Source organism: Syngnathus typhle, linkage group LG7 (genome assembly GCF_033458585.1).
Source record: "Syngnathus typhle isolate RoL2023-S1 ecotype Sweden linkage group LG7, RoL_Styp_1.0, whole genome shotgun sequence".
In the NCBI taxonomy this organism is placed as follows: Eukaryota; Metazoa; Chordata; class Actinopteri; order Syngnathiformes; family Syngnathidae; genus Syngnathus; species Syngnathus typhle.
Window position 1 is genome coordinate 13,796,882 of NC_083744.1, and position 15,073 is coordinate 13,811,954.

A 15,073-nucleotide genomic window follows, 5' to 3' on the forward strand; every position below is an offset into this window, starting at 1 on the left:
GGTTTTGTTGTACCATGACTTTATTTAAAAAAAAAAAAAAAAAAATTTAAAAAAAAAAATTTTTTTTTTTTTTCTTTGTACCCATGTATAATACGCACCCCAGATTTTAGGACAATAAATTAGTAAAATATTGCGCACTATACACGGAAAAAAACGGTAATTCAATTAATATTTTTATCGTTTTAAAAATACCCTATGATCTTTACATTTTGTGTGGTTTGTCTTAAATTTTCTTTTAAATTAAATATTTTTCATTTTTACATTCTAAAATGTTTTATTTAGTTTGATTTGAGCATAAAACATTGTATTTCATGTGAAAGTAATATTAGAATAACGAATAAAATATAAAGTAAAATCAACAAACTGATTACTTTTAAGACTCGCAAGCAAGTAATGCTCGAAATCAGACGCAAGCTTCTGATGTCATCTTGTAGTTTTAGAAGGTAGCGCTAGATGGCGACATCGAACTGCTTCACAAGCATGCTTTGAGGTGAATGAGCCTGAATGACCAGGTGCATTAAAAAAAAAAAAGACCACATGCTTTTTTAAATGAATGGATCGATATGTTCTCCACGTAAATGAATGGATGACATAAAACCAATAAGCTCACACAAAATTAATGACATTTCCCTCCTTCAGGCATATTAATGCAGAGCACGTTTAAATACTGGCGAAACAACTTGAGAATAAGCTTGTCTTTGAGGCGACATCAGATTGAAACCACCCTTTCCTGAATCTGGACTTTGGCCTGCTTACACTTTGCACTTTGTCAAAAGTGGACAAGTCACTGAACGTGAACAAGTGATATCAACTTCACTTGATGCCTGTGTTGGAAATGACAAAATGGTGAGTTGGAAGTGTTTTCTACCCTTAAATATGCCATGTGCTTCTTTTATAGATAGAATGTTTCAACTAATCACACGTTTATCTGCTGGCACTGTGACTAAGATTTATTTTGTAAATTGGCTTCTGGTGGAGAGTGAATTCTGCCTAGCAACAAGTGGCAATTTCCTCGCAACCAGAAAAATGAGCAATTCTTTTTGTTGGACCAACTTAAAAAAAATCAATCTTAATTAATCTGGTAGGATTTGTGAGGATAGCGGAGCATAAAGTGAGTGTCAACAAAGATCACAAGTAAGACTCCTCATAGCTAACATAGTCACTTCTAAATAAATACCCAGGGAACTAAACTTCAAAGGTATTTTCTCATATTTGTAGTAATTTTAATAATAACTTTAAAACCAGTTGACTTGGGATTTTATTTTTGATTTGCGAACTGTATGGCGGGCTCCATCGAAGTTCTCACAGTAGGTTGCTCACCCCTGGTGTGCTTAGCGGCTAGCTGAGACCAAAGGACTACGCAAAAGGGATCAAGGATGAGTCCGAACAGCGCCCGAGCTGAGCCCATGTTAGTCGTCATCGTCTGATGGCGGTCTTCAGAGGTCAGCGCACACTTATTACTCGCAGCTTGCCGCACGTCGGATGGCTCATCATCAAATGGTTGTTTTCCCCAAAATATGGGTTGCCTGGGAGATCTGGAGCCGCAGGAGGAGGGATGGAATGGGGCCGAATGACACGCTTGCTTTCCAGTTGCGGGAGCTGATTACGCCCGAGTCTTCCCAAGACTCCAAAGTATGAAGGGACTCGTCCAAATTTGGACCAAGGTCAAAACAAACTATTTGACAGACTTCATATGATGATATATTTGTGAGCAAACATAAACAGCATGTTCTTACAAAAGCAGCGACGAGAATTTTCGAGATAGAACCTTACCTCCAGCCCGGTGTTGCGCGTCACTATGGGAGGCTCGTCGTTCATGGGCCGGATGTTGACGGCTACGGTGACAGCGAGGCTGCGGCGGTCAATCTCATAAGCCGAGGCGGAGACGGTGAAGTTGTCCACGGTGCTCTCGGTGCTGTCGTGCACGTAGTAGATCTGGCCCTTTTTGATCTGGGGGGCGGACGGAAAGGACATGTTTCCATTCCGGAGTCACTTCAAATTCATATTTACAGATTCGGGTACTACGGTGGACTAATGTTGATGGCCTCGAGTGTGTCCTTGAACTGTATGACACAAGACACGTATAGAGACGTTTAGGAGCCCGTGTAATTTTATAGTCACCGACCGCTATTATTTGTCGCGCTGCGCTGAGACAGAAAGTCAAAGGGACGAGTGACATCGTCTCTGTGGGAGGAGACCCAAACACAAAGGAATCAGTCACTTGCTGTCAATTGAGCCGCCATGGAAAGCGCCACCTATGGCAGGGTCCACTCTCGAAAGAAAGAAGGGCCATATCTTCTTGTTGCTCGGCCTCTAAGTCCTGTTCGACGGGAGCCATTTTGACACTTGAGACAGCCCGCTCGCCAAACACGACAGCGGGACATTTATCTCGATAAAAGGCGGTAAAATGCTCCGACGAGAGGAGACGCTTCAGGGAGCGGGAAGTGCCAAGTGGATTCCCACGTGACGGCTCGCTTCTGGAATAACAAGCTGGGTCGTTACCGACAGAGCGTAGTCACCGAAAGTCAAGTCGGTGCGCTCGTTAGAAAGCTACCGTGATAGTTACACGACACGATCGTTTCTTCTTTGTCAGCATATCTCGCATCCAAAAATTAGCTCACCATGTTTAGTTTGCTTTTTATTGTTTTTTGTTAAGTCTAGTTGTCCCAATAGTTTTGTCCTCATGAGGCCATTCTACACCTAATAGGAAGGACTGATTTAAGTGAAGGTCTATTGGAGGAGAAAAATGACATGAGCGATACGGATTCCTTGCTGGGAGCTGCCACGTCTGATTTATTTCACCTACTCATACGAGACTTTCTGTAATACGCTTGACTCGTATAACCTCTGCGAACTTCAGTTAAGAACATGATCGCACACGCTAACACATACGCACACGCTAACGCACACACCAACATGCACGCTAACATGTATGCTGACGCACGCTGACACACACACACGCGCGGACACACGTCGATCTGCCGGTCTCCCAGAAAGGAGCTTGGGAACTGTTCAACTTGTGGAAAAGAGTCAAAAATTACAGTTGGCTCCAGTGGCGCAATGTGCTGTTCATTTGGGAGCCTAGCCGTAAAAAGAAGAGCTTACATAAAATATTTCCGAGAGGGAAAACAATGAGCTTTGTCTTTTGGCGCAATGTATCAATGCTGCCCTCCTCTCTGTAGAGTTTTTTTTTTTCCTTTTGTGATTTCTCCGAGAACAAATCACGGGTGGTATGCGTGAGCTCCATTATAGGAATGCGCGCCGCCAGTTTTTTTTTTTTTTTTTTGGCTGCTCCAAAGAAAACCAGTGTCAGTTTTTCCAGAAGCTAAGCGAGAAAGATGCAGGCCAGGGCTGGATGCGGGAGCGCCGAAGTCTGACGAGTTAAACGTTGCGGTGACGTTCTGGGGTTTCTGATTTTCCATCGGTGACTTCTGGTGCGTTTTTAATATTTTCCTCCAAGCGACGGAAGACACAACACAACCACTTGTGTTCACTGGTAACCGCGGAAACAATGATTGCTCATGGATAAACACTCTCGGATACTTTACAACAGCAATGAATGAGACGGTCTGATAAAGGTGACTTCACTTCGGAAAAATAAACCCCTCCACCTCCCCGAAATGTTTCCCCGCCGTACCTCTTCCCATGTGAAATAAGTCAGCTCATCTCCATCTTGGAAACGGATCTCCCCGTGCTTTGGCGGTTCCTCCACGACAAACTCGATGTTGAAGGACGTGTAGAAGGGGTGCGAGATGTTGATGACTTTGTCGTTGACGACCTTGCTGAAGCCTTCCTTCACGGTAAGGTTGAGGGACTGGATGGGGATGATTCGAGGTACGATGTTCACCTTCATGCGCAGGTCCTCCACTGTGGTGAGACCATTGCTGACATCCAAGGTCAAGGCGTCCACACCCTGGAAGGACACGGAACCTCAAGTACGTCACGCTAAGAAAAACAAAAACAAACATCTGACAATGGTTGAAGGACACACCTGGACCGATGCAGAAACATAGAGGATGCGCCCGTGATCAACGTCCTCCTGCGTAAACGACTGAATATAGTCGAGGACTGGCGAGTCTGTGCCGTTGGACAGCTTGACCACATGACCGAGGCGAGGCGCTTCCTTGATGGTGAACACTATTTCTGCAGGCCCAATGTTAGCTTGCTCCACCTACGGAAAATGTACCACAAGGTTATCACTCGCTAAGAGATGTCAAAATCAAATTCATTAAAATTGCTCCATTGGAGCCGGGTGGTATTTCCTGTCAGTAATTCTGGAGTGCAAAAAGAATTTTCAACATCATTAACACTTGTATGGAAAATTGGGCCACGGCCGTGACGCCCGTGTCATGTCACACATTTACATCAGACGGATTTACGGTCATCCAACTCTGAGAAGTTTTTAATCAGCTCCCCGGAGCCTCGAGCCTGTTTAGCAGTCGTGGCTCCCTTTCACTATTTTTTACATCACACTACTTTGCATCTCATAGTATTGTAGGAAATATTTTAGATGCACTTCCAAAAAACCCAGCCAAATATTTTTACCTCTGGAAAGACCAAGGCAGACAATTTTAGATTCATTTAATTCCCACTCTGGAAAGTTATGTCATGTATGCTCTGGATTTGAGTAGTTTTGCTATCAGAAATTGCTCTTCATTAGACTCAAATTCAAGTGCCATACTGTAATTTGTTTTAGACTTGACGCTTGATTTGAATCCCATTAGTATGCTTTCCAGATGAACTGCAGGCAGGCCCTCACAAATGACTCAGGGAAGCTCCCCACGGGATACGCAATGCTCTGTTTTCCGCACTTAGCAGACTGCAATTTAGTAAATAAACCAGATCAAAAGCTGTGGCTGCGCCGTCACATTTGGTGCCGCCTTTTTGTGGCTGCCATGTCGATTAGAGACCAGTTATTGCTGCGGTAAGCCGTTTGATAAAAAGCTGCCCGAATCACGTCAAATCAACGTATACATCCTCCCCAAGATAAAGATTATTCTGTCACGGACAGGCGATGTAAAGAAATTGAATTGGTTGAACCACAGCAGGGGACGATAGAATTACCTTGAGAAAATCAGAGTTGACGACAGTGTGCTCGCCCTCGTAGGAAACGATGACTGCGTTGGTTACGACTTCAGGCTCGGGCAGAGAACCTTGTTTGATTATTTTAATTCTGAACGTGTCCTCCTCGGAATGTCCTCTTGCTCGGACCGTGAAGCCAAAGGCGTCTTTGGACTTCAGGCTCTCGTAATTATGCTCATAAGAAACGACACCCTTTTTCAGGTCCTCCTGGGTGAATTCTTGTGATTCGATCCCACTTACAATAATCCTGCCCTCACTGGGAGGTGACGTCACCTCAAATTTAATCTCACGCTCATCCCTTATGTCCATGTTGGACGTGGCGCTTAGCAAGGTGGTGTCAAGTGTCTTGGTGCTTCCGTGGTCAATGACGACGACCATATTGTTCGCCACGTTCAGGTAGGCTTCGCCGGCTTGAATCTGCAGCAGAACGGTTGTTTTTTGAAAGCCGTTAGACACCTGCAGCGGGAAGCGTTCCTGATCCGCCCCTTGGTGAACAAAGAGAACTTTTTTATCTCTCAGGTCGGCTTGAGTGAAACGGTAAAGGGATTGTGAGGGATTCTGTGCGGCCACAATATTGCCGGAAAGGATCCCCTCGCGAGCGTAGGCAATCTGGGAATCATTGAAGCCTAAGTAGGCATCCATGAACTGGATATCGTCCGTCGTTAGCAGCCGCTGCCCATGGCGGACGACGTTGAAAACTTTATCCACAACCTGCAGTAGAGAGTGTTGGTTCTTGATTTGGATAGATATCCTGAAAACATCTCGTATCGCTTCCTGAACTCCAAACCTGTCTGATCCCTGATCGAACACTGTGAAGTGGAATTCGTCCTGATCTGTGCTCGACCCATCGTGCTGGTATATGAGTCTGTCAAGTTGGAGGTCTTCATTACTGAACACTCGAATGGCTCCCTCAAATCGAGGCTGCCCCGGAGGGGAGTCCCTTATGAGTCGCCCGTGCTTCGGCTCTTCATTGATCTGGAACATGAAATCCGAAGAGCCGGTCGATTCCACCCAAAGGTAGTTTTTGTTTAAAACCTCCTCGCCGCCATTTTGGACGATTAGCACCTCGTTGGTCAGAACCGGGGCGTCGGAATCAGCAAGGATGCTAATTTGGAATGTGTATAAAGGCGAGTACTGATCCTCGGCGAAGACTTTGAACTGGAATTGATCAGTAGCATCAACGGCTTTTCGCGAAAAGACTCTGTAGCTGATAAAATTGTCCAAAATATCTCTCTGGGTGAAGGTGTCACCTTCGTTTAACTCTGTGTCCAGTAACTGGAGACTACCCAGGGTCGGAGGCTTGACGAGAATATACTTGACACTTTCGGGGTCTGGGTTTCTCCCTGTCACTTCAGCTTGAAGCTCCGTGTGTCCGATGACTAGATCTTCACCGGCCTGCATCTCCATTGGCACCAGGGTGGAGACTTTGACTGGCGAAGGCATGATCTTAACTAAAAAGGTGTTATTCCTGAGGGAGTACGTTCCCAAGTGCGTGTCAAACTGAATCCGTTCAACGACGACGTCTTCTTGGTCACTGGAATCGGTGCTGAAGTACCTCAGGTAGTTTTTATCCAGGTCGGACTGATGGAACTCGGAGACTGGTTTTGACATCCCATCAGTCATCATGATCTTCAGTTCCCCGTAGACAAGTGGCTGGGTGATGTTATAAATGACATCGCCATGGCGAGGGTGCGAGAGGACCGCCAAATTGTGAACGCCGATGGAAGCGTTGCTGCCTTGAGCCAGGAGAAGTCCAGTGTTGGTCACAACTGTTACATGAGGCTGTGTGAGAACCAACTTGAAAGACGCAGAGTGACTGGCAGATTGACCATCTGACACTTCCAAGGTAATTTCATTGACTTGCCCCCCTTTGTGCACATAGTAGATATTGCCTTCCTTTAGATCTCTGCAGGTAAACTCTGAGATGCTTCGCTCTAGTTCCTGACTTTTTTCAAGGAAGCCACTCTCAACGGGAATCTCAGACGTCACAGTTACCACCAAGTTGTCACAACGGGCGTCGGACTCTCGGATTTTGAGGAGACCGGGGCTCAAGCGAGTCTTGCCATTTTCTGTGATGGGGATTTCTTCTCCGCTCAGTTGTGGAATGTCTTCAGTAGGGACGATTGTAACGGGTAGCATGTAACTTTGAGGTGTTTTAAGACATTCGGGGAGGTCGCCGTTACTGCTAGCAACCACGTCGAGGTGAATCTGATCTGCGTGTCTTTCATGTCCATCGTGCATATACTTGATTTTCTGGTTGACGACGTCCAAAAGAGTGAACTTTTTTGTGCGTTTTGTGCTGATGTCCATGTCGAGCAGGCCATACCACGGGTCGCTCTTGAGAGAAAAGATGATCTGGGACTGACGCATACCTGCAGCGCTAAGGTCAAAGGTCGGGCGCAGGTGGTCAATATCAAGGAACACCTCTCCGGCTTCTGGCACGAGCAGTGGGAATACATCAAGGAGCTTGGTCACGTTTTTGAAGATAGCTGGCGTGTCGTCCGTTGGGTAGCAATGCGTTTCAGTCGTTTCAATATCGACGTACTGCGTACTAGGCGGCGGGGAGGTCGTTGTTGCGTCCACGTCGTAGTAAGTAGAATAGTCATAGTCCTCGCCTTCACACTTGACGTGAACGTCTTTGGTCACTAGAGCGTCCTGTAGGCTTCGATCCTTCTGATTAACTTTGATCTCCCCAAAGCATCCAATAAAAGACTCGGCAGTCATCTCTTCTTCCGCGCGATTTAATAAGTCACTCTCGCGAAAAACATCCTTCATTTTAGCCTGAATGCCTCCTAAATACAAGTTCCCCACCAAGTCCAGGCTTTGAGTCGAGTCGAGAGGAAGGGAGACGACCTGGCTGTCTATGTTGATGTCAAACGAATCCTGACTGACCTGGACCTTAACTCGATGCCATTGATCATCATCCAGCTGCACCTCGTTGTTCTCCAGCACCTCCATGCCCTTGCCGTAATCCAGCACACCTTTAAGGTAGCCTTTCACGACACCGATAGCGATGAAGTCCGTATCTCTCCCCGGGTGAAAGGCAAGAAGGGCATCCTCGATGGTGGTTTTCATGAGGAATTCCAAAACTCTTGGAGCTCCGCTAGCCCCACTCCAGGTGGGGAAGGAGACAAACGAATCCGGAGTGCTGAAACTGGTCGCCTCCCCGTCGCCTGCTTCAAACTCACTGCTGCAAGATTCCTTTGTGTCATGGCATTGTTTGAAGAGCGTGCCGAGAATATCAAACTCATGGGACTCGAATTTGACGTTGCTCATGCAGCCACGGAAAGGCGGGATAGCATTGCTGAGGTAGGGGGTGTCAAGATCTCCGGTTCCTCCCAGCCAAATGCCCTGGTCGATATTCAGTTCCTCCCCGTCGTCGTTAAGAGGGACATAGGTGGAGACGAAGTCGTCGATCGTCATGGTGAGCTTGTCATCCTGCATTGTGAGTGAAACTTTGTGCTCCAGAAGGTTATTCAGTGGGACACCTTGCGATGATGACAGGATCACCTCGCCTGCGCCCATGTTCATACGAGCCTACGGAAACATGACAACGTTTTTGTCAACATGAACTTCATTGATTAGTTTTTGACATGATGCTTTTTAATTAATATGGCTTTCTGTATGATCGACTAATTGGTCACACACTTTACCAAATCATCAGTAATCTTGCATTTGTTGACTGCTTCAGAAAATTCAAGCTCTCTTCCATTTCCATCTCCTCCAAGTCATCTGCTCACCTGTATTTTGCCATTTAGCAGCTCAATGAACAGATAATCCTCCATTCCAGCAGCCAGGAGCAGCAGCCCACTTCTCCGACTCGTCTTCAACTGTAGCGTCACGTGGAACCTGGAGACATCTTGGAAGGTTTGGATGCTGCAGAAGCTGTCCCCAAAGTAGGATTCTGCGAAGAAGAAAATCGGTTCATAAAAAGTTACAAAAATGGAAGGGAGCAGGCAATCAAAACTTGCCACTTCATTGAAATGAGACCACAAGTGCAGTGTTTTAATTTTCGTTCGACATTGCAGCGTACTGTCTCACATCCTTCTACAGACAAGGTACTTCAGCATTTAAGGACTTTACGAGTCATAACCCCTTGTGAGGACACACTCTCCATCCTTTATCTTTCCAACGGGATGCAAATTCAGCATTCGACGGCGCTCCCAGGGGCCTCGGCAAATGCAGAAACCCATGAAGGAAGTCAATTATTTCCTCTTGAGCAGCCAAGATGACGCTGGAGCAATGCCAAAGACAACCATTTCCGCAATCTGCGTTTCCCCATAACTTTTACGGAGGGGGGGGGGGGGGGGGGGGGCTTTCCAAAAGTTACGTGATGGCTCCCGATACAGAAGCTCGTAGGAAATAGCAATGAGTTCTGGATGCTAAGGACTTTCCCATGAGACTATTCTCCTTCACATCAACAGATTGGTGGGCATGCTGCCATGGGGTGCATTCTCAACATAGCGGAATTAAACACTCCGTCGTGGTTAGGTGATAATGCAGAAGATGTTAAATGGTCACATTCGATAAAGAGGCTAAAGTGGGAGAAAATAATTGATGACGTCAGTGCGAGATGTAATATTTACTTGTTACCAGTTTTGGGAAGTAATTGTTACTGTACTTGAGTATTTTCATGCCTGTATATGATTTGTTAGCATAGATACAAGGTTGTTTTGCTACGGTTTGAAAGTGATATTTGTTTCTCTAAGCGGCACAATTTTCATCGTGGCATGCTTCGCAGTCGAAAGGTTTTGGGTTCAACTATCTGCTCAAGCTTTTCCTCCTCATGTTCTCTCTCCACTCCGGCTTTGAAGCCACCCACACTCCCCCAAAAAAATCAATGTTAGATTACAAAGTAGAACTACTCCAACTTGCTGGGAAGGCAGCTTGAAAGTGGCTAATGAACCTGTTGAAGAGCAGCAAGTCCAGAAATACTGCAAAAATCTTCAGTTGTTAGTTCTTGTAACTTTTTTCAACTGCAATCAAACTGATGGTTGCGTTTGTCCTTTTTCATCCTTCGAGCGAACTCTCACTGATGGGCAGAGTAAACACCAACCAGGACAATGTGTTTGTCGTCAGCAAGGACGGAAGCAAAAGCCTTCATGGTCACGCCCATGCTTGGGAGATTGGACCGAGAGGCATCTGTTTGTGCTTCCAAGGCTGCGTTGAGCCGACACAAGACCAGCGGTGAGTCTCTCCATCATACAGAAACGAGTTCGAGCAAAATGAATGTTGTTGCCTCCTTAAAATAAATATCCCAGGCAACTGTTTTAAACAGCACCACATGTTGCGTAAACACAAAATGAAACCCATCTTAGATAATTGCTGGTGATTAGACTTCTGTCGTGTTGACTTCTTTTGCTTCTTGCCATGTCACTTTTGTTTTAGTTTTGAAATTTGCTACTAAATGACTACTAGCAGATAGCTAAAAAAATAGCTGTAATAGCTAACTAGCTTGTCATACATTGTTTACGCGGCTAGTTTGTAGAAATTAAAAGCTAGCTAAAAAAAAAGCTATAATGGCTTGTCATACATAGTTTATGTGGCTAGTTTGTAGAAATTAAAAGCTAGCTAAAAAATAGCTATAAAAGCTAACTAGCTTGTTACACACTGTTTATGCGGCTAGTTTGTAGAAATGAACCCCCAAAAGATTTGCACATGGTCAACCGCTAATAAGTGAAAGTTGAGTTTATAGAAGTATTTTAACAATAAGTGTGAATCCGAGACATTCATCCCGTGAAGGCGGAACGAAGGTACTCCAGACAAACGAATTGCGCCAGAGCCTCCGGGCCGAGACCGCAACTTAGACGGGAAATGGTCTTTTCTTCTAGCAATAGCATTAACAAAGAAAAGCTCGATGAGCTCGGCGCTTCTCGCAGCTGAGCTTTTGTTGGATTGTTCGCCGAGCGCAAGGATAAAACGCCGGAGGAGGGAAGCGATGCCAAGACAATTGCGCCCGAGGATTTTCTGCTTAAAATTCATCTCGCTCGAGTCTTGAGGAAGACATTTTGCTGCGTTTGCGCCACTTTCCGTACCTGGAATTCATTAGTCCCCCCCCCCCCCCCCCCCTCCCGTTGAGACGGGTAAAAAAATCCGCCGCATTAAGGAGGAACCCATTTTCCAAATGCTATCTGTTTAAACGAACCGCTTTGTTTGACTCTCAGGCTTTCTGTAAGTGATTTTCATGCCACCCCTGCACCCGATGAATCTTATCTACATTATGAAAGGAAACAGAAAAGCTCGTTTTGTTTCACCGCATCACATCCTGCTGTTGACAAGCACCTCGGACTACGAGGTTTTGAGCTGACGGCGTCGTGCCGGGTGATAAGATCACGAAACAGTCTTCCTCTGCTTTCACGTATAACCTCATGAACAACTCTTGTTGTTTTCCTTCGCCACCTCCTTCTGGTCTTTCCGTTCTCTTTTGGGTCTCCCAACACATGACCGGAAAAGGAAGATCAACTGAGGGACCGCATAAGTCGCAAGACATTTAGCGGACTTGGACGGGATTTACTCTGCTCTATTCGGACTTTAGCTTATCTGTCGGTTCAGTTTGATAATGACGTTTTTGGTGGGTAAGAGTCGATGGGCCAGCAGGTGAAAACAAAATGTCTGGCGGCCAGTGCCTTCAGTCTTTAGACACAACCTTGTGTTTTTTTATAGTCCTTTGAAACATGAATGTAGATTTTCCTAAATATCTTAATCAGCGGCAAGCACAGTGGGCGTTTGTTCCTCCAGCACAAATTTGCCATAGCAACAACGCCCGAGATCCAAACAAACCGCCCCCCCACCCCGCCTCGCGCTTAAGCCTATAAATAGTACTTATGTTTCTCATTTGTTTCCTGCGGCTGTGGCGCGAGGGCACAAGGGCTTCTGGGTAATTACACGAGGGAGAGCCTGTTATTAAGAAGAATGTACATGCGCCGCTTGAGCTCCCGAGGAGCCCGATACGGAATCGTTAACATGATTTGCAAGCTCTTATGAGGGTCTATCGTTTACTTTCCCCTCGATGGTTTGTGGACTGCGGCGCGTTGCGATCGATCTTCGGAAAGACCGTGAAATAAATACCCCGAGTCGTCTGTAAAAGGGAGGATTTGCAGAATCCAGATTGGTTTAGCTTCGACCGAAACACAGTCCGAAATGCCGTATGATTCCCGAGTTGTTCAAAATGATTTATTTCCTAAAGATAAAGTTTTGATACAGTTTTTGAATTGGAGGGGGATCCGCTTTTCAAATCTTGTTTGCGCTCTCAAGAGTGTTGGAAAGTTTGAGTCACTCCACAGTGGAGAGGAAGGCCACAACTCTGCATTGCTTGACAGCACTACTGAATATGGACCCCCTTCTCGCCGCCGCCAACTTTTCACAAGTCGCCGGGGACGCGCTTTTACGGGCTTGGAGGAGCCGTTTCTCACAGCTGCCTGAAAGCCGACTCGGCATCGCTCAGGACACATCCCCGATCCACCGCCGCGAGGACGGAGGGGGTCCCGTCTGAAAAGAACCGGCTCAGGGCGACACGGCAGGGGAGCTACAGTTAAAATTCCTTGGCTTTCTGCTTTTTCAAAACTCAAAGTGACAAGGAGTGCACGGCGGCCCGAATCAAAAATTACGACCGCTTGAATGGAGAGTGTCAGAAAATGTGAAAGAGAAAGTGTGCAAACAACATGGTGAAAGAATCCCTCTTGTTTGGCTTTGTGCTTCTCTTAGAAGACTCGGAGCTAGGAGGCCAAAACTACATTCTCGTGCCAACTGCTAGTATTTCGATTGCCGTTCACCTGGAAAAAAACCGTCACATTTGCTCAACTTGACTTCGTCACACAGTCAGTGAAAATATTTCCACTCAGGTTCCACGTTCACAACAAAGCAATACTGTGCTGGAACACAAGTCCACACAATGGGACTTTCTCAAAAGTCCAAATAAGGCACTCGGACCGACTCGCAGCGTGTTGGCTCGTCCCGCGCGGCGCTAAAATAAAAACGCAGATGATCTCACTGTGCCGTAACAACATTGTAAAACAAACAAGTGTGAACAGAAGCATTGTGGCTAGTCGCAGGACTGCTGCACTTTATGATGAAGCGGGTCACAAAAGTGGGCCTGTGTGTGCAGCCAAAACGGCGGAGAACCCACTTGGGTGGGGCTCATTCAAATAATCAAGCTTCTTCCATTGAACCGTTGCATAAGGAGTACTCGGCGCACGGAGGCGGTTTTACTTTAGCTATAGCAGTTGTTGGCGAAGGTCTTTCCACACCAATCGCATCAAATTCGACTAGAATGCTAATTGTCATAAAATATATTAACAATAAGATTGTCTGTGATATTGGGCAGGTAATTAATTAGCAACATGTCCTGTTTTCTCAAACGTAGCTTTAGCGTCGCCTGGGTTAGCATGTTTATTGTAGCTGAGTAGCGCTAGGTAGCAACATGAATGCTAATGTTTTTCCTGATCTAACTTTTTTTTTTTTTTTAAACGTTGTTTATTCATCAAATATTTTTTATTTGACACTGATCTACCGTTAAGCAGCGACATAAATCCTAATGTTTTTCTGATCTTACTTTTTTGAAACTCATTCGTCCAATATCTTTTTATTTGACACTGAGCTACCGCTAAGCTAACAGTTTTGCATCATGACTTTTTGATGATGTCTGAGGCTGCATGTTCAAAGTTAACCGAGGCTGCTTTCTACCTGTCGTTAGAAGTTGTATACTGAAATAATTATCTGAACCTGCAAGTTGCATTATTAGTTCATTTGTACTAATTTGTTTTGTGGAACAGTTTTTACATTTCCTTATTTCGACTGACAATCCAATTAAGGAATTTCAGATAAGCTGCCAAAATTGTGCTGAGATTCTTTTGTATCAACATCTTTTCAGCAAAAGTCAATTTATTGTGTTATTAGGAGTGTGGACATCTTTCACTCTGCTACTAATTACCATCGTGACGTTGACTTATCAGTGGCGAAAAAGAGTTGTTGCTAATTTGCTTGTCACTGCTACGAATTCTTCAATGTGAATTTCAGCTCAGGGATTTAAAAAACTGGAAACGTGCCTGCAATGTACAGCGTGCGAAGGAACGCTAAAGATCGGGTTTCGGTTGGACTCGCTTGTTGAAGGAACTCCAGGTTTTTCCCAGACACATCTCATAAATTCTCGACTCTCCAATGGCCAATTTACAGAATCTCCCATCAGGAATTCCTCAGTCTTTGTTGTTGTTTAAAATATTTTGAGACCCTGTGCCAAAACGGTGCTTCATTCAACGCTCAAGTCCTCTTGATATATTTTTCTACCATACGTTCAACTAAACGGGCTACAATGGTTCAGAATGTTCTTCTCTTGTAGATCTCACTCGGATTCCATAATGGCAAGAAAAATGGTCGCTGTCAGTTGGACTATTGTTTTTTTTTGTTCATTCTGGAATGAGTTCCACCTGTGAGTTTTTGGTTTTGTTTGCTTCTTGTGCCATGAAATATGTTCCCATCTCCACCTTATTGACTTCCAGCTGTGTCTGGTATCTGCATCTTGCTGTTTGCTTGCGTTTCATGTTCGGGTCAGGCTTTTGGATAAGGGCGTTAGCATTAGCATGAGTAATAACGGCGAAGGGATTAGTGTTACGGTTAGCGGGAGGTTAGGCTGAGCTCTCAAATTCCAAAGTTGAAATTAGATTGCAGTACCTTCACTCTTTCCATCCACGTATGCAGGTTTGTGAGTCACACGTTTCGAGCAAAATATCCCAATTGAACGAGCTGGCGTTATGTGTTATTACCGTGACAACTCGGTTGCCATGTTTTTAGTTCCAGATACTAACCAAAGGCTTCCGAAAATGCTACAAACATGACCTGTTGTTTCTTCCACTATAATTAGGAGGTTTTAAAGTAGAGCTGGGCAATTTAAGCAGCACAAATAGATGAATCAAAGGGAAGTCTTCATGTCAATAGGCGCTTGTGTGCTGTCGTTTGGCCTTTGTGGGGTCAAGTACGACACAACATGGCTGGCTCA

General features: G+C 45.3%; 2 protein-coding genes across 9 annotated transcripts in view; one reads left to right on the forward strand and one right to left on the reverse strand.

Annotated features, from left to right (window-relative positions):
• The window catches only part of lingo1a (leucine rich repeat and Ig domain containing 1a), a 174,731-nt gene that overhangs the window by 9,178 nt on the left and 150,480 nt on the right, over positions 1-15,073 (forward strand). For 5 of the 7 annotated variants that reach the window (XM_061284258.1, XM_061284261.1, XM_061284263.1 and 2 more), the window contains exons 1-2: positions 46-846; positions 10,105-10,269. The gene's annotated coding sequence lies outside the window, so the exon portion shown is untranslated. Of the gene's footprint in view, positions 1-45; positions 847-10,104; positions 10,270-15,073 lie in introns of those variants that run through there. The other 2 variants (XM_061284259.1, XM_061284260.1) reach the window with 2 other exon arrangements.
• The window catches only part of cspg4 (chondroitin sulfate proteoglycan 4), a 39,762-nt gene that overhangs the window by 5,778 nt on the left and 18,911 nt on the right, over positions 1-15,073 (reverse strand). For both annotated transcript variants that reach the window (XM_061284257.1, XM_061284255.1), the window contains exons 2-6: positions 8,823-8,986; positions 5,065-8,619; positions 3,992-4,171; positions 3,638-3,913; positions 1,774-1,950 (exon numbers count right to left, since the gene is read on the reverse strand). In XM_061284257.1, coding sequence (XP_061140241.1) covers positions 1,774-1,950; positions 3,638-3,913; positions 3,992-4,171; positions 5,065-8,619; positions 8,823-8,986 — 4,352 coding nt within the window. The remainder of the gene's footprint in view (positions 1-1,773; positions 1,951-3,637; positions 3,914-3,991; positions 4,172-5,064; positions 8,620-8,822; positions 8,987-15,073) is intronic.